Genomic DNA, 22,068 nt, shown 5'->3' with positions numbered 1-22,068 from the left:
CGTCTCGCACCAGCGCAGATCACATCGCGTGAGCTTACCAAGTTGTTCGATACCACTTGCGGCACCTCTTCGTGCGTGCGTAAATCGAGGGGACAGTGAGGGATTCACCCAACTGCAAACCTCTCCAAACTGTTGAACACGAGCAGCACGCAAGAAGAGAAGGATACTGCGCGGGCTTCGGGCAATGATACGCAGGCGGCTACGCACAGAGAGAATGCCGTGATGGGCGGATTACACTGCATGTGATGGATGGGAACAGGAGAAGCATAGGAGGGAGTGGAAGAAGGAGCAATACAGAAAGCAAGAACACGAAAGACATGCATGGGCGTCAATCGCGCCCCTCACCCCTCTCCTCCTCCGACCTCAGGGTGCATTCGTAGTAGGCGCTCGTAGGAGAGGACGAGGCTAGTGAGTGGCTGTACCCCATGAAGCACGCCACACCTTTCCGTTGCCTTTCGGTCTCACCTCTGCGCAGCAAAGGGAAAAAAACGTAGGGCACGGGGGAGGTACAGACTCACGTGTTGGTGAAACGGAGAGACCTGCTGCTGTAGCTGTCTTGTCTCTCTCTCTCTCCACATGGGTACATACGTGTACCAATCACTCTGGGGTAGGGAAAATCTCTGAGAACTCAAATTGTAATTATGTAATGGCTGTGGGGAAAAGTCCAGGAAAGGAGAGGAGAAAGAAAAGGGGGTCACAGTTGCCCGGACTTGATAACTCGCTGTGCGCTATGTTCTACCCCCCCCCTCCCTTCTCGCTGCCTCCTTCCCACCACAATAATTCGGAATTACATAGGCATCCACTGGTACTGTCCAGAACCAGTACACACATAGAGCCACAATGACGACAGCGGCGGTACACGGAAAGACGTCCTGGTAAATTTGGAAAGAGAAAGAGAGCAAACCAAACACTGCCAAAATCGATTCAAGCCCGCCATGTCTTTTCTATCTTCGTCGTTCCTGTCTGTCCCTTTCATGCTCAGCGAAGTTTCCTCTTCGTCCCCTGGCGCCATCACCGGCAGGTTTGCTCAATAGAAGGGAAACAAGAACAAATGGGGGAGGGAGACACTCCCTCGCACGTACACACCTGCACATCCCAAGTCACCACCACACGATATCACCGGCATGTCAGGCACTGCAAGCGAATGCTACAACGAACAGGGAAAAGGGGGGAAAGGAGGGCAGCATACGTACAAGAGGAGACACCATTACTTCCACACGCCACTACCACACACTCCGAAACGGACACAGAGAGAGAGATGTGCAGAGGGAGACAGAACAAAGAACAAATGCCCACCATTTTACACCACTTACCATCAAAAAGAGAAACGGGGGGGTCGCACGGAGGGGGAGGGGAAGGCGGGTATTTAAAAAGGCTGCACAAACCAGTCCTTGTTAGCGAGTCGCTTGGGAGTCCCCAATTTATTTTCGCTGCGCTCGCGCCGCTTTCGCTCCACGAGGGAATTTCCTCTCCGAAGATCTACGCGCCGGCCCCTGTCGCTCTCGCGTGCACATCTACACATCGTAGCTGAAGGTCGGCACATGTGCACCAGAGTCACTGCTGTGATCGCTCTCGTCCTCCTCCCCTCTTTCCGACTCGCTCTCCACTGCGGGAAAAGACACTGCTGGTGCCACAACCTCCACGCCGTTCCGCTCCGTCGCACTAACCGCCTCTATGACTGTCGAGGAGGATGCCGCTACGGCTGCCGCCGTTGCTGTCGGCTGCCACACAGAAAGGCCGTTGTTGCTGTGGATGAGCACCGACTGCAGCACTGGTGGCGACAGCTCCGCGCTGTTAGCACGCTTGCAGTACGGCGTACCAGGCAGGAACTCCACGATGTCGCGTCGCTGCGCAGTGTATGACGGTGAGCCCTTCAGGCGGCCTACGAGCAGCTTCAGTCCATGTTGCAACACCGTAGGAATGAGGTAAGGCGCCTCCATAGCACTGTCTGGTAATCCAAAGTCGCTGTTGGCGCTCTTCAGCGCGGCACTCAGCTTCTCGCTCTCGTTCGCCTTCACACGCTCTTCTACCTGCAGCTGCATGCACCGCAGCTGGGCGCACTGGATGCGGCGCAGCTGCAGAATCTGCTGCGCGGTGAGGGCGTCACACTGAAAGGTGCGGCGCACACCAGAGTGGCTAACAGCCATCAGGAACGATGGGGTGGCGCCGCTGCACTGCATCGAGTAGTGGAGCTTGTAAGAGAAGACAAGCAGTACCAGCGCGAACAGGTCCGGCTCCACCTGCGAGGCAAACACAGCAAGCACTTTTCGCTGAATCGTCTGTAGAGAAAGCGGGACGCTGATCTTGTTGCGATCCCACGGGCAAACAGTCGGCACTGACTCGTCCTTGAGACACTTGAGCGGGAAGAACATACCGTGCCCCACAAATCCCTTTCTCTGCGCAACTGGGCCGTCTAGCTGCACCTGAATCGCTAGCTCTGTGTGCGACGCCACGAGCATGAGCACAAGGAGCTCAGCGTTCTGGTTGAACTGAGCATTAAGCACGTCAATGTCCGTAACATCCGGGAACGGCAGCACCGAGCTCACCTGCTCCTTCATCTGCGAAAACAAATTCAGCGTGTCGACGACGCGAGTGCGACTCAGGCTGCGCTCCTGGCACCACTCTTCCTGTGCCTCCTCAGACAGCCCGTCGCGCTGCATGCTCATGTACTCCAGGATAACCTCCATGGAGCAGATCAAATCACTCTGCAGAAAACCGTGATACCGCTGCATAACGCTCGACACGCGACGTACCATCGCCACACGCTCCATGCGGTCGTTGATGGTGTACGGTATGTGGAACGGCGACTTGGATGACTCAATGGCAGCCGCCAGCATGCTCAGCGTCGGGGTGCCGTACAGGAGGCCAAAGAAGACGTTTGTCGCAGCCGCGACGGACACCGGCGAGCGGGCCGCGATAACGCCGCGCAGGGTCATGAAGTAGCATTGCTGGAAAGCTGCTGCGTCGGCCTCTAGATTCGCGGCCTCGACAGAGTCCTCCTCGTCTCCAAAATCCTTGTCACTACCCTCGCCACTCCTGACGGGGCCCGCAGCCGTCTCCTTTGTCACCGAGAAACCCCTCACCGCTTCCGCCGGAGCAGTAGCAAGGGCCCCTGAGGCCACCGCAAGCGCCTCCTCGATAAGGACATTCCAGGGCGAGTCCATGACGTGCGTCGTGCGCTGCCGGTCGAGCGACACCCGCTCCGCGTCCGCCATTGGGTCATCTTTGCGAATGATATGACCGCCATCCTGTAGCAGGTGAAGGCTGTAAGCGAGAGCGCCTCGCTCTGGCTTCTCGTTGCATAACTGGAAGAAGGCGAACGGCTTTTGCGTGATAAGCAGGGAGTGGAGAACGACCTCGGTAAGAACAGCGTTCTTGATGCGATTATCTGACTCGCGCAGCGCCTTGTAGTGAGCGCGGCTGAGAAGACTAAAGTAGAAGCCCTGCTGCACACGCCCAACGCGGCCACGGCGCTGCTGCGCGTTTGACGTCGTCTCCCACAGCAGCCGAAGGGGCGGGAAAGCGTAGCTCGTCTTCTCCTTCTCCGAGACCTGCGGCCGCTTGCCTGTTCCGGAGTCGATCACAAACACCACGTCCGGCAGAGTCAAGCTCACCTCGGCGATGTCCGTGGCGACGTAAACCTTCTTGCGCGTCACTGCGGGTCGCGCAAGAGCCTCCTGGATCAGGGATAGTTCGACGTCGCGGTACCATGCGATAGGCTCCAGCGACTCTTCGAGGTTCTCTCGAATCCACGTCGTCATCAGCTCCACCTGTGTACGACCCGGCATGAACACCAGCACGCTGTCCTGGGTCGCCGTGTTCTTGGCTAGGTACTCAAGCAGCTGCTTGCACACTAGAATGAGCTGATACATCTGCTCCGATGTCACCATGTTGCTGCTATCCTGCGGCAAAATTGGTGCGGTGCGGATACCGGTGAGGCGCTCCAGATCCTCGATGAAGTACTCCTGCACAGGGTACATGATAGGGGAGCGGGCGTAGGTGCCGACCGTCAGGCCATCGAAGAAGCTCTGCCACTCCTCCACCTGCGCCGTCGCGCTGCACAAGATCAGTTTGAAGGCGCCTGGGTGCTTTTGCAGCCACAACTTCAGCATCAGCAGAATGACCTCCACATCCGGTGTGCGCTCGTGAAACTCGTCGACAATAATGTACGAAAGCGGCAACTTTTCCTTAAACTCATGCCACAAAAAATAGATCAAGAGCGAGTAGGTCGTGACGTACATGATCTTTGTCTCCCCAATGTCGCCAATATGCTCCCCGCGCACCGAGTAGCCTACACTCTCACCAAGTTCGGCCTCAAGCACCTCGGCGACGCGCTGGGCAAGGTTGATCGCCGCGGTGCGCCGCGGCTGCGCATTCACAACGAGCGCATCCGGGTGCGCCCTGTGCAGGGCGATGGGGATGCGAGTGCTCTTGCCTGTGCCAGTGTCCGTGATGACAAACGTGACGTCGTGCGTCTCGATTAGGGAGAGGCACAGCGCCTCATCCAGCGTGCCAACCGTGCCCATCCGCGTCGCCTGCTGTGCCCGCAGGTCGTCCCCGATGTTCTCATTGTCGTTCTGCTGCGCGTACTCGTCCTGGAAGCGTTTTGCAACGACTGGGTCGATGCCCGTAACATGAGCGAGTGGAGTCGTTTTGTTATGGCGTGGCGGCATAGACAGCGGAGGAGGTTGCGGCTGGGGTAACTGTTGGAGGTGATCTTTCTTCGGTCCTCGATGGCTCCTGCCGTGGTGGTCCTTCACATGCTGGTCTGCCACACGCAGTGGCGATGCGGCGTAGTAGTTCAGCGGTGCATACGGCTTCTGCATGGCCTGCGGCCGCTTCCTCATGGACGAGTCAGTGAAATTCGCAGCCGCGGCCGTAGCCACTGTCGACTTGGGCGGTGGTGGATACGGCGCTGCGTGAACGTGAATGCTCATTTGCTGCAATGCTAGGCAAACATCGATGGGTTGGGATGTAGGGGGAGGAGCAGCAGCAGCGGAAGCTAAAGCGGCATCGGGGATCGGGGTCACGGTCGGGGTAATCGTAGTGGTTGGGACGACAACAGATGCGGCAACAGTAGTAGGGGGCGGTGAGGTTTGTGTAAGCCGTGACAGAGATGCCGTGTTAGATGACATCGAAGCCGAAGCCGGCACTGATGATCGCATGATAGAGGTCTGCTGTGAAAGGGGCTGTGGCACCGGATACGGAAGGCGCTGAGAAGGAGAACTCCGCTGCTGCTGCGACGGCGGTGGGGACATGAGCGAGCCTGCACGTTTGGGGACTGAGGTACTGAAGGGAGCGGCGGCTGACAGAGGCGTTGTACCTGATGTCGGATCGATAGGAGTCGCCTTACCAGCACGCTGTGACCGCGGTGGCGGAGGAACTATACCGGCGTGCGGCTGAGGCTTCGGAAGAAGAGTAGCACCTGTCCCTGCTGCAGGCGCTGCGGCTTCGTGAAGGGTCCCGCGGCTGCTCATCACGGGTGCTACTGGTGAGTGATGCGAGAGGGGCTGAGGAGATAGCGGCTGAGGAGCACAAAAAGTTCCCAGCGGCTTCGCGGCGACCACGGTGCACGTCTTTGGGGATCGACTTTGCGGCTGCGCAAAAGCGGTGCCCGGTAGGGTTGGGTCGACACGGCGTGCCTGTGCCGAATGTGGAAGCGGGATGCCAGAAGGCACGGCGTTCGCCCTCTGCGGTGGGGTCGACCGGGTAGAGGGCGCAGAGCGCGCTGAGGGGGCCGCTGCAACTGGAGAGGGGATGTTGGTGTGCGTGCTCGGGGGAAACACCGGCAGTCCACTCGGAACTGCCATGGGGACGTGACTCAGGGACGACGGTGGTTGGATGGATGACGCGCCGGTCGGTGCAGAAGCCACAAAAAGTGCCTTGCAGTCAGTGAAACCCAGCGTCGACCCTTGCGGACCTGGTGCTCCCATGGGCACTCGGGATGCTTGGTCTAGCTGCGCTACACCAGTCAGCTTGGGAGGAGGTTGAGAATCCATAGTTTGGCGAGGAGCCAAATACTCCATCGAAGATGGCAGTACAGCGGGAAAAGCGCTTCCGACTCTCGCGGACGGATTGCCACCTGCCGCTGGTACAAACGCATGAAGCCCAGAAGCCGCCGCCGGGTGAGGGGACGTTGTGTTTACAGTGACGGCTGGGGAACTGATCCCGGCAAGCAAGGCGGACAGAGGCACATCAGATCCTGCGCCGCTCTGGTTCATCAGCCTGATAGACGCTCCATCGCTGATAAGGCCCCGAGACGAAGTTTGGTCCCTTCTATTGGGGGACTGGGCAAGGCGCAGGGCGGCCAGGTTGTAGGTGATGGGGTTACGCGCCGGCGCGCCGCGGCCCCTGCCTTGTGCCCCAGCACGATTTGAACTGTGGTTGTTCATGATGCTAGAAGAATGAGAGACACAATGGAGCAGAACCGTGAAGAGAATAACACCTCAGGAAACGATACGAAAGAGAGACAGGGGTTGGTATGCAATCACCTAAACACGCCGAGACGCAACGAGGGTGCTCACAGAGAAACAGCACGGGCATACGCACTGCACAAGAGTGGTAAGCAGACTTCTTGATCAGCTAATCGTTTAGAGGTGTGGGTCGGCTTCTTTCCACTCATGCAGTCAGTACCACGGGCACCTACATGCAGGTACAAGTGTGTGTGTGTAGATGTAGGCAAGTGCAAGAACACTTGTCTCATGGCATGAGACAAGATGGCGATATGGGAAACCAAACAAAGACAAAAGAAGAAGGTGAAAGGGGAACTGAAGGGATGTGGTGAGCTGATGCGAAAAGGACCCCTTCGCCCCATTTTGATCGCGTAGAGAAAGACGGACAGAAGTAGGGGGTGGCAGAGGGGGAAGAGGGGAGCACCCGCACAGATTCCCGCCGTTGCACAGACCCCACTAACACCTGAGGCGACATTGATAACAAGCACACGCTTACACTTCTCTCGTGTCCAGCAGCGGAGAGCGCACGCCCTTGTGTGACCACAAAGAAAAATGGCGCGTCACCGCTGTGTCTGTTCGTGCGTTGGAGACGATTCGGTCTGTCTTCATGCCACCTCTTCATTCCATCATACGAAGACGTGAGCCCAGTGGCAGTTCGTTGATATCGAAGCCAAAAGAAATTTTCAGATAATTCAAAAGGTGATTAACAAGAAATTCCGCGTGGGGGCAGTAAAGACACGAGGTGGGGCGTTTTGCTTGCCCTCAACCCCTCTTTTCCATCACGAACAAGTCGTCCAACGCAAACCAATGCAGCGACACCTCGCCTACCTCTGTCGCATCACAGCTGCACCCGGGTCGTCTCGCACGAGCCTTCCGACCGACGAATCGATCCATGCGTCTAACCGGCTCTTCTCATCCCTCCGCGTCCCCTTTTTTCAGATATGCGCGGCACGATCGGCGCCAGAGAGATCTGAGTGAGCGGCATGTCTTGATCCGAGAGGGCCGGGTTCAGGGTGCTGCTCGACAGCCAAGGGCGGTGGTGTCTGCCGCACGGGTAACAGCGAGTGGTTTAGGTACACACCGAATGAGCCCCAGGAGGAAGTAGTTCAGCTTCAGGTCAGGGTCTTCGGAGACCATGTGCTCTGCTAGTGTCTCATACTTCTCTCCCAATCGCTTCAAGCCGCTCCGTCCCATAATATGGCGTGGTGACTTTCCAAATGGAAGTCTGGAGAACTCGGCAGTGTAGATCGGAGTGCTTTCGTCATACTTCCGGCATCAATGCCGTATCAGCCCACCCGGGCAGATGTGGGAGATGTCGCGCGCTTCGCACATATGCTCTGTGGCTGATCGGTACGCGGCACCCCGCGCCCTGTTCGACCATCGCCCGGGTGCTGCTGACCCTTGCACGCCTTGCTTGGATACCCTACACCATACCAGCTATGGTTGGTAGCACCGGCGCACAGTGCTCACATGTTTGCCTCCTGAACCTGTTTCAGGACGACGTTGTTGCTTGGGGAGATCACTGTCCTCATCTTCCATATCCGTCGATGAAGTTGGGGACGTGCCTCGATGGCTTGCCCGCATGTGCCGCGACCGGTGGAATATCGTTATAAGTCTGTGACAGCAAAGGCATTTCACACTCTCCTCCATCCGCACACACCTTTGACAGTAGTGGGAGTACCAGGCTGAAATGACCCATAGATAAAAAGATGCCGGCGCACAAAGAGCTCACGCGCACTGCTATGGTTGTCGAGTCGTCAACAGGATCCGTAGTGAGCTGGTCCAAACGTGATCATGATTGCACGGCTCTTCGCTACAGCGCCAACACAGGTCCACCCCGTCGACATCAAAAGTTTGCGAACGTATTCGAGGATAGTCTGCAGATTTGTAGGTTCCCCACAGTGTGGGTACTGGGCCTTGATGCCACGTTGAGGTTGCTGGCATCGTCAAGGAGCTAAGACATAGCAAGAAAAAGAAAACAAACCACACACGTGCGTGTTGGCGTACACCCCCAACAAGGCACCTCTCTGCCTCCCACCCTACTCAACTTCTCCGCGGCATGAAGGTGCAAGAGGGGCGACAGAGAAATGGAAGCGATAGTATCGATCATTAGGGGCGAGAAAAGAGCACACATATAGAGAGAGGAGCACGGTGTGTATGCCCTCACCCTCTACCGATACTGTCATGCTGGCGTACTTCGTGATGAGGCGTACCTTTGGGTGTGTGTGGGGGGAGGGAGGGGGGCGTTCCTGCAGGGAAGATCACACGTTTCACACTGCCGAAACCTCCTGGTCAAAGGCATTCGTCACTCGAAGAATGTTGTCCTTCGCCTGCTCTGCTGTCGCGCCTTTAGCCACCATCCAACAGAGCATGTAGAACTGCTTCGGCGGCGGTGTCACGATCTGACCCACTTTCGCCGAGATGGAGAAGGAGACGAGCGAAGCATCCTCTACCGGGGCACGCGCCTTAACCAGCACGCCAGCCTGAGTCGGATACATATTTGTAGACGCCGCCCAGCACTGTGGAGGAAAGAAGCCGAGAGACGGGCCGCCGAGCAGTGACCACATCGCTGAACATACAGTGGTACTCGGGATATGTGCATCCAGCTCTGCCTCGGAAAGGCACGGTGGAGTTACCTTCTGCCATGGCGTCTGCGCCGCAGATTTTTCTTGCTGGCTGGCTAGCAGCTCTGGAAACAAGCTCGCGAGTTGCTCTTCAATAGGCATCTGCAACGCACAGCGCACCAACGCCTCACCCAGGTTTAGCCCACGATACACAGTTTGCAGCATCGCACTTGTCTCCGCGCTTCCAGGCCGACAGTTCACCTCAATCACGTAGGCTCGCTGGCGTGCTGGATCGTACTTGGCTTCAAAGTGGATAACGCCGTGCAAGCGCGCTCCATGCGCGCGGACGTATGAGTCGAGCAAATCTCGCATAGCGCACTGAGCACGGTACCCCAGTGACGACGGGCAGAGCCCGCCAACCTCAGCGAAGTACGGCAGAGACGGCGCAAAGTTGTCTGAGATGGAACGGAAGCGCACGACCCCGTGCTCAATGATGCAGTCCAAGTCAACCTCCTGCCCCTCAATGAAATCTTCCACGAGTATTTGCACAGGGGAAGTGACGCCTTTGTGCACAGCTCCAGCCAACTTCCTGTTAGTGAGGGCGGCAAAATGCTTCGTGTCGGGATGATTCGCAAGCGTCGTCCACATGTGCCACACAAACGCCACCGCCTCGTCCAGAGTGGTGCACAAGCGAACCAACAGACTTCCAGCCCCTGGACTGGGTTTTAGTACTACTGGAAACGTAAGCGCAGAGGCCTCCATCGTCATTGAAACAGCCTTGGTCAGCGCCGGCTGAGTCTTCTCGAACGCCATCGACAGCGCATCGGCGTCACGGGCAAGGTTGCTCATCTCCCCTAATGTCGGAAGCAGCATCTCTACGGGAAGCGGCGCCGACTTCGGCGACGAGATACCATGCCCGCTGCAGAAGCCGCGAAAAGAGTGCTTCAAGTTGTTCTGTAGAAATGCAGCATCTGGCATAGGGACTGGGGTGAGATTCAGCCGGTCGGCGAGTACCACCGCCTGGTGAACACCATATTCGTCGAAGGACACAACCGCGTCAGGGACAAGCTTATGCGATGCCAAGAAAGCTGACAAGGCAAGGTATACCCCCTCTACATCGTCTGTGTCGTGCTGCAGCCAGTACTGAAAGATGCCGTCAAACACGGGCGATGGCGTGCAGGGGTGCACCAACACCAGCGTTAAGCCGAGCGAGCGGAGGCGACGGTATAGCGGCAGACGGGCTCCGCTGCTTGTACAGATGAAGACAACTACCTTTCTATCCATTCCCTCCAAAACAGTCGCTATCGTTTTCTGGGTGAATATGTGTGGCTGGGAGCGCTCCTCCCTATATAGAAATAGGAGAGGCACTCAGCAAGATCTAAAGTTAAGGAAGTTGTAGGGTTCGATAAAGCACGGTGATAGCAAAGACAGAAAAATGTATACTTTTTTCCTTATGTAGCCTTCAACGCCACTCTGATGACGTGGGACACCCCGGATGCCACGCACCGGGGAGCAGTGCACCCCCCGCTCTGGGGGAGCCAGGCAGTCCCCTAGCGCTGCCAATGCAGACGCAGTTCTGGCGGTCACAGGGAGAAAGTAGCGGCAACGCAGGGATGCCAAAGCGATGTGCCGCCGCTGATGTCGGCGGTCAGATACTGGATGGCGCTGTGCCGGAGCGATCCGCGACGGTAAAGACGTTTACGCCCATCGATATGATGGTCAGAGTGCCAGCGTGGCTCGAATGCGTCGCACTGGGCCCTCGCTGCCCACTGGTGTGGGAAGCCTGAGCCACTCTGGGGAATGCATCGGGTGGCGGCCGGCATGATGGGCGCAGCTGTGAGGCGACCTGCGGCACGCTGGGTGGGTAGAGTGGGAGGAAGGGGCCGTGCTCCGATGACGACGTCAGCGCACTGCTGTAACGCGTGCATCTACAGCTGCCTCGCACGACACCATGGGCCTGCGACAGGCCGAGGAGTAGAGCAGCATTGAGCTCACGTATGGCAGAGAGTAGACCCGGTGAGCAAAAAAAAAAGCCAGCGTCGCCATGCTTTTTTTTGCTCTTTTTTTGGTGTTGTTGTCGACTTAAACAAGATGCCTGAGAGTGCTAGCAACTATGGCCAAGAGGGGTTCGATTGAGAGCAATTGAGTCTCACACGCTGCTCTTACCGACGATACAAGGGAGAGCGAGGGCAGCAGTGGCGTCCCCTTCTCTCTTACCTTCGACTTGCTTGGGTGGTAGATAAAAGGGCACGAGAGTGAGATGACGGTTCGTGCGCGGTGTGCTCGTGTCACGGAAAGCGACAAGCGACGGTGCTGCGTACGAATGCAGGACACCAACTAAGCGAGGCGTCCGAGTGGAGCCCACTGGGAGCTGCTAGGGTTACAGGTAGGCCCAAGAGACAGTGTAAGAGGGAGGAAGAGCCATCAGTTCTACTTATCTCGTCGGAGAGGGTCTGACAAGAGAAACTGATGTGTAACCGGCAGAGAGCGTCTGCGCCGAAAAAAAAAATTTACATGGGCGTAGGCAGCGATTCAGTGCCGTGTTATCCAAGAGGAATGAGGGGACAAAAGAAGGCTTTGGCAGAGACACGACAAACAGGAGTAGCGGCAGTGAGTACGCGTAGACTAAAAGGGCAGCGGGAAGGCGGGCCGACGGCGTAGAAGGGCCTTCAAATGGTGCAGAAGGGCCCCACGGTGTGTTGCTGTTTTTTTCCGCCTTTTGGGGGTGGTTGCAAAAGCGGAGAAATACGGCAAAGGGAAAGCGCAAGCGTTTTTTTTCTTTGCTTGTGGGCATTCTGTTTTTTTTTTCGGCTGAGATGAGCCTTGACCTTCTACAGCTGCGTAACCAGTGGTCCGGCAGCAGGCAGGAGCGGAAGAGCATTATTCCTCTGGCATACCATATCTTGCGCTCGTGCTACGAGGGGTGCGGACTAGGCACACAGTCTCGCAAAGAAGTGGTCTGCAGCAGCATTGGTGCAGCTCGAAGGATGCTTTGCCAGTGCCTCACTGACGGCATAAGAAAAAAAAAGCAAAAGACACCCGAGCGAAGAAAACAGAAAACACTCCACGGACGGCAAAGCACCTCCAGATCCATTGGAAGAGGCGACGAGTAGGACTGGGGAAGGGGTGTGCAACCGCTTTCCACGGCAAGACAAGAGACCGAAGAAAGACGCGCCACCTCACAAACCAACACACACACACACGTGAAAATGGTAAAGCAATGAGAGAACAATAATGAGCAGCACATAAACTACAGTGAAGATGAAGCAGACAAAACGGAGGAAAAAAAAAAACACAAGCGAAGACAACAAGCGAATGTGCCCCCCCCCCCCAACTGCACAAAAAGGGTGTGGGCAGCACCACACTGAGACGACAGCACCAACGCGCTTGGTACGACATACCGAGGTGGGAAAGAACGCGCGCGCCATCAAGACTTCTTTTTGTAGATGTGGCCATCTCGCTCACGCAAGGCACTGCCTTGACTATTTCGAACACCCCAGAGGATTGTCGTTGCGGCGCCAGACACACCCATGAGAAGACGCAACGCCGCTGCGGGAACGCGGAGAAGGCTCCCGTCTGGGCCGGTGCAGCAGCTTGCCATGGTGAGCGACTCCTGCAGTCCAACACGCAGCTGCTCTTGGCCCTGCCGCCAGCCATCTGCGACACCGGTGGGCTGGGCAGCGCGCGACGGCTCTTCTATGGTGAGCGCACAATATTGGGGCTCGACGAGTATCTCAAGGAGCGAGCGGCTTGCATGATAGGATCCACTCGCCAGCAACGCTGCTATGCCTGACGCCTGTGTGAGCAGCTCCTGCATGAACACAGAAGACGCCGTGCGGATCGCATGATGCAAGGCCGCACCGCGGTAGTTGGAAAGCGGCAGCAGCAAAAGGCCTTTTGCCGCCTCACCCACACGCGTCACGGCGGAGAGCGGTTGCAGTCCACAGCAAAACGCCGTCAGCAAAAAGCGAATGGACACACAATTTGAGTCCTCCACGATGCGCTGCAGAAGCATGGCAACGTTGCTGCAGTCCTCGACGCGTATGAACGGAATCGGGAGCGGAATCTCCTGCAGCGATATCCACGATAATACCGGTATGCTACGCAAGGCATCGAGGGAGTTTCCCTCTGACAGGGCCGCCAGAACCCCCTTGTTGCTCTCGAAGGAGCCGGCGGCGGTCAATGTTGTGGGCAGAATCACCACACGACGGTAGAAAAGGGGAGGTGCTTCGGTGCCTGAAATGATGCCCGCCTCGGTCGCTGGCACGGACGGCGCCAACGCAGCAATTGCTGCTGCACCTGTGCTACTACCTGGAGAGGTGGGTGGCGACGCTGACACAGAGAAGAAGGACTGCACAAAGTCGACGGAAGCGCCGCTCCACGTCAGCGACATCGGTTGCAGTCGAATCACCAACGAAAGCTCACTCCCGCCCTGCTGGAAATGGGAGACGGTGAAGGAGGCACGAGACGTCTCCGTCATACCTCCACTCGCCGCCATAAGCACGCTCTTGGATGAGGTGAGCAGCCCAGTCAGTTCCAGCTGTCGCGCATCACTTGCGCCACTGTGAATGCCGATGCCGCCGTGCTTAACGTCAGAAACTTCGGCATGGAAACGTACGTCACTGCTGTCTCTCCGCTGTTGTGCGGCAAGCGACGCGGGTGGCTTCGGCGTGGCGGTCAGCAGACGATGAACATCACTGGTGTTGATGCAGTCGAACACTGTTACCTCCCCCACCACGACGTGGAACCACAAGTCTTCCTCCGAGCCTTGAGAGAAGGTGTCCATCTGGACCGTGATGTCGCGGCAACTGAGGACAAGTCGCTTGTTTGCATCCCGGTCGCCAAACCCACTGCGACAGCCACGATCTTGCAGGCGCTCTAGCCGCAACGCAGAAGACTCGCTACTGACGGTATGTAAAGCCCACGTAGCGCCGGTGTCCACGGTTGTGGAGTGGCTGTAACGAGAAATCAAGGACTTCTTCCCCCCGTCGTGAGTGTGTGAAGGATCATGAGCTGGCGCCGCCGTGTCTGCCCTGAAAGACGGCGCCCCTGGGTCAGCGCTGGCGCTGTTGCTGCTCATTGCACGCAAAGCTGGCTCTGAACGTCTGTCGCCGCCGAATATGTACGGCGCCGCCTGCGCCAGGCTTGCACCTCGCGATACGATCTGCAGGTAGCCCCGCCGCTGTCTCCGGACGGCCGCCGACATCAAGTCGGTTCCTTCGTAGAAACTGAGGTTGAGGGAGCAATCGCTCAAGAAGAACTCAAGCTCAACCGGGGGGTAGAGGTACTTCTCAGCGGTGTCATGGAGGAGGGAGTCATCGGTGCCGTCGAGTCGGTTGAGACGCACGGCACGCCTCTGCCACGCGGCCTCGACACGCTCGCGTGACCAGCAGCTGAGGAAGTGCGGATGCCCGTTGCACGCAGCGAACAGGTCAATGCTCGCCTCTGCGGCTTCGGGTGTGCCGCCATCGACGGCATTGGAGACGACATGATCGCCGCAGTGTCGGACATCGCCCGAAGACAAGAACGACGATGCAACAGGATTCCCAGACGCTAGAATGCACCATCGCAGCTGGGCTCCAGACGCCGCCATATCCTCCAGATCGGAGAAAGACGAGGACAGGGAGATCTCAGCAGCAGCAGCAGCTACCTTCCTTTGTAGTTGCAGCCGGGGTGACAGGAATGATGCCCCTCCACGTGCGTCGCTGCCGCCGCGCGTTGGCGCCACTGCCGCCACCTCTTCCTCCTCCGTCAGCTTGTCATCGTCGTCGCTTGGTACGGAAATGGTGTCCCAGACTTCGGCATAGCGTCGGGACTTCGACACGGCATCAGTGGACAACTCAAGTGGCCGAGAGGCGCTCGCGTCGCGCCGTTTTCCTTCTTGCCTCACGCCGCTTGCGTGCGAGGAATCAAGGTGTACGCTTTGGCGCAGCGGCACCCACGGCGCACCATCAAGGAGCTGGGCGGCGCGTGTCTGGTACGTGTCGTAGAGCTTCGGATCTCGTCCGTGCGAAGCGCGTAGAGCATCGAGCCAGTGATTGTAGCCGTACGCGCTCGTGCTGCTCCGGCACGCCAAGTAGGAGGCGCTGAAGCCACCAATGCCGGCAGCAGGTCCTAACTGCGAGCTTTCCGGCACCGTCCACGGCGACTCGAAGTCGTGAGACGATCGCAACGACGTGTTTGACGGCAGGAATGGGCAGTGCGACGTGTAGTCATCGACACTCGCAATGGTGCGCATAATCGGCTCACCGAATGGAGAGGTTAAAACCCCCCTACTACTTGCATCTGCTTCCGCAGTTCTATCCCTGGTCATGAGGTAAGGGTTCACACGGAATGTCATGGGGGCGCAGCTGCGCGCCACCTCCTCCGCCACCCACTCAAAGCCGGGCCCGCTGCGCATGACAAGCGCTGCCGGGGCCTCCGTTGCCTCCAGGTCAGCCCCGGAGCCCCACGCCTCCACAAGTTCACGGAACACCTCAAAGGAATCCTTTGCCATGAACGCGGACAGCTCTACGTGTTGCAGATGCATCGACACAGCCGGCGCCAAGTAGGCGCAGTCCGTAGAGCCGCTCTCCTCTCTCGTGCTACCGCCGCCGTCAGCGCCCGGCCCCGACGCGCCTAAGCCCTGAGAGCGCACCGTGAGAAACAGGTTTGGAGTTGGCGAGAACGAAGCTGATCTGGGCACGCTAGGTAGATCGGCGTCATCGGTGCTCTCCTGCATATCCGCAGTGCGCGAGGACGGGGAGGAGAAGGTGGCCGTAGAAACCACCTCGCAAAGGCGCACAAAGCCGGCGCTTTCCAGGTCAACGCCCCAGTCGTCACTCTCGGCCGGGTTGATAACCTCGTGCACAAGAGCCTCAACGTCACAGTCATTGCACACGTAAAGCGGCAGTGACGTATGAAGCCACGCCTGGGCATGCATCTTTAGCGGAACGGATAAATCGGCGGAGGCAGGTGGTGGCGACGATGTCGCGGGCGACCTTGTTGCAGCGCCGACGTTCCCTAGCTCTTCAGGTGGTATGATGGTCTCTTTCGCTTCCGATGACGCCGTCGACGCCGGAGCTGTCCCTGGAAGCTTTATAAGCACCGAAGCACGCGGCAGCAGCAGTACCGCTAGTGAGCGACCGGCCCCGTGAGGACGGTACGTGGCCATGAGGTTCACGATGTTCACGTGCACCTTCGTCGTCCAGAGCGGCTCCTCCGTCAAAACAGACGTGGCAAGCCCCTCAGCCGCGCCCCTCGCCTCGCCACCACCTGGCACGACAGACCCCACCGGAGCAACAGTGCCATCTCCACCGCTGAAGTACTGCTTCAGTACCGCCGCCAGATGATCGCCATTGTATGCAACAGCGTGATGAAGACCCAAGCCAGTCAGCTGTAGCCACAGGTAACGTCTGTTGGGTGGCACCAATTCAGCGCTACAAGAAGTAGGAACCAACGGCGTAGTGTGACGGCAGTGCGTCGCAGCTGCGATGGGTAGCGCCATCGCTATTTCGAGGAGGCGCACCTCGCACACACCGCTCTCCCGAGCGGAGGGCAGCGGAGCGTGCGCAGCTGGTCCAGCCATCGGGACCATTGATTGGAGCTCTCGCACGTAGGCACTCCAAATCTCGGAGAGCACTCGTGAGCTGCTGCTAACCCACTGGCCGCCGCAATCGCCATCGCCCTCAGTCACATCGTATCCGTCTCTCTGGCGCCTGCCACCCCCCTCCTTTTCGTTGGCTTGCACCTCTGTGTAGCTCTGCACCAGCTGCACCAGATTGCCCGAGCGTCGATGCCCAGGGTAGGCTGCTTTGGGGTTCGGCATATAGTAGGCCAAGTCTCTGTACGTGCCACCCGCCAGGCCGTGCGACCCCGGTAGCGTATTACCGGACCCTACGGGGTTGGATACGTAGCTCCTGGAGAGCAACGGCGCTGCCGCCACCTCTGTCTCTCCGCCAGTTTCGCGACGATCGCAAGACGTGAGTGGCGGCACCCGCACCGGCTGCCGCTCCCACAAGGAGAAGTCACCCAATCGAACACGCGCGTAGTTTGCCTGTCCGGCATTGGCGAGGGCGCCGTCGCCACTCAGCCCGCGCACAGACACGTCAACAAGCTCCATTATGTAAAGGTGATAGAGACAGTTTAGGTCGACCAGGCAGCGCCGCTGAGCCTTCGGGAGACACCGGTAGAGCGGCTCCCCGACCACCTGACCCATCGGTGAGAGACGAGGCGCGAAGAGTCCCAGACGAATGCGACTGATGTGCACGTCAAGTGATGTGCACGTCGTGTCCAAGAGACGCCACAGTTCTGGAACGGCATTCCTCAACGAACCTGTGGTACCACCATCATAGCCGCTGCCGCTGTCTTGAGGTTTGGGCCCCGAAGTACTATCCTGAATGTCTACGCTCGCCACGCGCTTGCTCACCCTCGCTCCGACAGAGCCCCTGTCCGCGGTCCGTGCATCTGCCATGGCGAAGGCTTCTGCAACGGTGCCGGCAGGATGCTTGAAGGATTCTTCACGGCACTCGCTAGGTCGTACGCCGTCTACAGACATGTTCAAAGACCGGCTTACATCCGAGACATCCATCGATGCTGCCCCCGCTTCGTCGGGGACCAGTAGACCGGCTGACTGCACAGAGACCACAGCTGCCATAGTGGCTTGGCCACCCGGTGATGCGCTGCTGGCTGGCTCTCTTGCCGCAGCAGCTACCCTGCAGGCGTGCAGGCGCTGGCGGCACCGCGACAGCGTCAACAGCAACTCATTCACGTAGTGAGTAGCGAGCAGATAGTCGTCCTGCGTTAGCGCAGTCGTTGTGATCTCACCGAGCCGTACCTGCAGCGCCAGAACGCGCTCCAATGCTCTCCAGGCGCCTCCAGCAAGGCCAGGGAGACTGGTGTGCGTCACGTTGATGTTCATCTCGTGACTGTAGTCTACTCGAAACAGCTCCGACTTGGTCTGCTCCAGGATATCCTGCAAATATACGACCGCCTCACGCCATTTGACGGACGTGCTGGCGGGCCTATAAACCGCTGCCGTAGGAGCTGCTACGTCGACTCCGCGAGAGACCGTAGTCGCGGATGGTGTGTGCACCACCTGCAAGTCGCGCAGCGAAAAGCGCAGCAACTCCGGCAGGAAGCGCGCTCGCCTATCGACGTCCTCGGGAAACCCCAGCTCCTCCTGCACAGCGATCATTGAGTCAACCGTCACCTCGGCCAGCTTTGCCGTCGTCGGTGATGTCGCGATGCCGCTCTCGTCGCACTTCGCTTGCCGCGCATGGCGGCGGAGGAGTGCCCGGTTATGACAGTGGGCATCCAAGCTTGACTCTCGTAAGCGCTGCAGAAGACGCGCAAGCAGCAACGATTGCGGCGCGCCTGCAGCTGAGGCGGGGGATGTGGTAGGCGCCGAGGCGCCATCAACAAGATCGAGTGGATGCTCCGAAGAGGCTGTGGCCCTGTTCGTCTGGAGTGGGAACCGAATCGACGCATCGACACTCTCCAGAAGCACCTTGACGGAGCTGCGGGTGCGGGTCATGGGTGACGGGGACGGTGTTGGTAATGGCGGCGAAGAGAGCTGACGAGCTGACGAGCCTGTTGCGCCGGTCAGAGCCTCAGCAGTGCGATTTGGTTCCCTTTTGCACCCCTGCCCTGCGCAACCCATCCGGCGGATCAGCTCTTCAACAGTGGTGCCGTACATCGTGAGAACTTCTACCAGTCCTGGGTCGAGTTGGACAGAAATGTTGGCCACACCAACGACAATAGTCTCCTGGTAGATATGCAAGCAGGGTGGTGGAGGCGGAACTAATACTCCCACGCTAGACACTTGCTCCGGAAGTGGCGGTGTGGAACGGTGGAAAATGACCAAGGCGTATGGACTGCGCTCAGCGTGCATGAGCTTAGCAGGACGCACCGAGTGCCCCAGCGAGGGCGACAAGAACGGTGCCGCACCTACGTTAGCGTTGGAAGACGAATAAGGCAACGTCGCGTTGCGTTGCCCGGAGGCGGCGGCGGTGGCGGCGGTGGCGTGGCGGTACTCCAAGAACGAAATGGATCCAACCCCAAGGAAGAAACTCGCACCGCTGCCGCTGTTGAAGCTGGCTGCAGCAGTGTGCGCTCTGGCAAGTTGCTCTGTCACGGCAGGGTCGGCCAGCTTGTTGTCAAAGATCCGTCGGTAAATTTTCCGCTTCCTTGCAGATTGCTGAAAAACGCCACTGGCACTCAGCAGCGACGTGGAGGGCGAGAGGGGCGCCTCCGCATCGATGTTTGGAAATAGTACGTCCACATCACGCATGACATACGTGAAATGTGCCGTGGTGAGGGCCTCGTACACGGGCAGGGTTAAGCCAGCAGTCCGTTGTTGAAATGGGTCGTACGTCCGTGGGTCGAGAAGGGCTAGCTGCTGTGAGGAAAGCGCGCAACGCCACGCACACGCCACAGCGTTGGTGTCGACGACGGACTGTGTCAGTAAACTGATAGAGCACCCACCACAATGCACGCTCACATACTTGGCGGCGGCGCGCAGCTGTGTGGCGGTCAAGGCGGAGGCAGTGACGGCCTCACCAGAATGTAGTGATGCCGCCGCTACTTGCTTCTCCAGCTCTGTCGTTGTTCTGGGGAGTTCCACAGCCGAAGAGAATTCAGAAAAGCTGCCTGCAGAGACCGCGTCACCGCAAGAACCCGTCGTGTCGCCGATTACCTGCTTCACCATGTCCACCAGGTGCGCCATCTGCACTGCAGAGAGAACAACGCTCCAGCCTTCTGCGGCGTCCACTTCGACAAGAACCTTTGGCGGCGGCGGCACACCAGTAGACACCAGCGGAGGGGAAGGCGAAGTAGTACCGGCGTCGGCAGCCGCACTGGCACCTCGCCGGGCAACACGGACTGTGAAGGGTACCCCCACAGCGGACTCGCTGTCATCCCTCGCTGATGACCTCAGTGACTGCCCTGTATCACCTGCGGTGAATGTTGTGGACGTCGCGAGGACTAAGTCATCCAGGGAGAACTCCGATGGCAACGGGCCATCATCGGCCATCACGTGAACATAGCACTGCCAATCCTGTATGCTCGCCGTGCATTGCATATCCTCCACAGCCGCCCCGGTGGACTCGTCCACTGTGAAGCGCAGTCCTCGACGACACGACAGATGCAGGACACGTGTACCACTGCGCATGCGCAGCTGTGCCCCCATGGCACTTGGCCGTGCAGCCCCATGTGGTCGTCCACTGCAGCGGTTCTCGGAGTCTGTGCTGCACAGAAGTGACCCGGCGGCACCAGCGGGTGGGACGCAGAAGGTGAGGCGCACCTCCTGCACGCCTACCGCCACGCCTTGCAGCTGCTGCTTAAGGTACGTCATCAGGTCCTCGACGGTGTGAAACTGCGTTGTAGAACCTTCTTTGGGGCTTACTGGCCTCGTAGAGCCATCAGCGCCTCGAGACCCGGAGCCTGCGTCCAAATAGCCAAAGTCCTCCCCTGCCGCGTCGGGTGAGCTACCTGGATCGCCCGCTTTGTTGCGTAGACATGAATGATCCTCAATGGAGTACGATCGTGCCAGTGTCCCCACCTCGTCGCGTCGAATACGCCTTGAGAACAGGTGCTGCATCGTAGGGGTCGTGTATTCGTCTTCCTCAAGAGACAGCCCCAGCGCTGCTGCTGCTGGATCCGGGAGAGGTGCACCGTCCCGCTGATGTACGGTATCGTCCTCCGAATCCTGCGGTACACCCATGGACTGGGTGGCTAGAGACGAAGTGTCCGTGGGAAAGCCGTCCGTTGACTTGGCAATCGTCGTGGTGGCCACATCAAAGACCAAATCTATAGACTCAACCGTCAACGACTTTTGCGTCGTGACTCGGCGTAGGAACGACACAAGCCCGGCGGAGCGAATCTTCCCGCTGAGTAGTCGCACTGATGGGCTGCGTGGTGCGCTGGCAGGGAGCTCCTTATTCCTCCTCGCCTCTTCCGCCACAGTCACCGCTGCGGCTTCATTGGGGCCTGGTCCAATCCAGGGTTCACTTGGTGGCGGTGGAGACACTTGAAGACCAGCATCGGCATCGTTTGTGGTATTCCGTCTTCGCACACTGGGAGAGAAGGAGCGCAGGTGTTGCTGCTGCTGCTGCTGTGCCGTCGCTGCCGCCGCCTTGGATGACGCGACCGCCGACGCGTGCGACGTCTCGCGCAGCACGTCGACAAACGGGTTATAAGCGGGGTCGAAGAAGACCTCATTTACCCGCTCCTCGTTGAGGTGGAATGTGCTCGTCTGGTAGTCATAGTGGCCGAAGTTCTTGAAAATCTTACGCTGCAGTGGAAGGAGCAGGTAGGTGTTCACAAAGTTCATTGTGTCCACGCGTTGCCATCACCTCACACATACACACACACATTGACCGCCTCTTCTTGAAATGCCTTATCGACGCACTGACGTCCAGTGAAGCGCACACCCACACGCACATGTAGTGCCGCTGATCCGCGGGGGGGGAGGAGCTGCAATGGAGGCGTGAAGATGAAGTGGGACGGAGACACAAGAGGTGCCGCGCTGTAACGAAAAAGGGGGAGTCACTGCGAGAAGAAGCCGGCAGGGTGGCACGCGAAGAGAAAAAATAATAAGGATCTCACCGGGGGCGGTGGTCTCGGTTGCAGGAGCAGCGTCGATGGGCGAGCTGCTGTCGCTCCACGCCGCTTTGAACAAAGTTGCGCCTGGGTAAGCACCGCTCCAGGAGTGTGAAACACTAGGTCCAACTCTTACCTCTCGAGTTTCTATGAGGGTAGAACCTCTGTTGGGTGGGTAGGGGGGGTTGGTTATTGAGGAGTAAAGTAGACAGCCTAGCATGGATACTGCACACAGACGGGCATCATCACACACAGAAGTGACGACTCACCTAGAGAGAGCCACGCGACAGGGACGCTAAGACAGGAACGAAGGCCTAAGAGAGTGAGTGGGAAGGTGAAAACAAAACAAACACTGGTGACAGAAAGAGAACCCTTTCACCACGAGGCCAGCAAAAGATGCGAGTGAGGCGCTGCTGGAACGCAAGCGCGAGAATGCACCAGCAGCACGGAGAAGTAGACAAGAGCTGCTAACG

The 22,068-nt window shown here is 58.4% G+C and overlaps 3 protein-coding genes across 3 annotated transcripts, besides 2 other annotated features; all 3 read right to left on the bottom strand.

Moving 5' to 3' along the window:
* Positions 1-1,514: 1,514 nt before the first annotated feature.
* Positions 1,515-4,937, bottom strand: LPMP_342130 (ATP-dependent RNA helicase-like protein; the record flags this gene model as incomplete). Its single annotated transcript, XM_010704337.1, has 1 exon — positions 1,515-4,937. One exon carries the CDS (start codon positions 4,935-4,937, stop codon positions 1,515-1,517), a length of 3,423 nt encoding a protein of 1,140 aa, XP_010702639.1.
* A 2,292-nt stretch (positions 4,938-7,229) lies between these two features.
* Positions 7,230-8,404: a repeat region.
* Positions 8,405-8,722: 318 nt separating this feature from the next.
* On the bottom strand, positions 8,723-10,300 carry LPMP_342120 (hypothetical protein; the record flags this gene model as incomplete). Its single annotated transcript, XM_010704336.1, has 1 exon — positions 8,723-10,300. The coding sequence occupies one exon, from the start codon at positions 10,298-10,300 to the stop codon at positions 8,723-8,725; it is 1,578 nt and encodes a 525-aa protein (XP_010702638.1).
* Positions 10,301-10,491: 191 nt separating this feature from the next.
* Positions 10,492-11,046: a repeat region.
* Positions 11,047-12,443: 1,397 nt separating this feature from the next.
* Positions 12,444-21,326, bottom strand: LPMP_342110 (hypothetical protein; the record flags this gene model as incomplete). Its single annotated transcript, XM_010704335.1, has 1 exon — positions 12,444-21,326. The coding sequence occupies one exon, from the start codon at positions 21,324-21,326 to the stop codon at positions 12,444-12,446; it is 8,883 nt and encodes a 2,960-aa protein (XP_010702637.1).
* Between the last annotated feature and the right edge of the window lie 742 nt (positions 21,327-22,068).

Source organism: Leishmania panamensis (genome assembly GCF_000755165.1).
Source record: "Leishmania panamensis strain MHOM/PA/94/PSC-1 chromosome 34 sequence".
Taxonomy (NCBI): domain Eukaryota; phylum Euglenozoa; class Kinetoplastea; order Trypanosomatida; family Trypanosomatidae; genus Leishmania; species Leishmania panamensis.
This window is presented reverse-complemented; position numbering and strand designations above follow the sequence as displayed.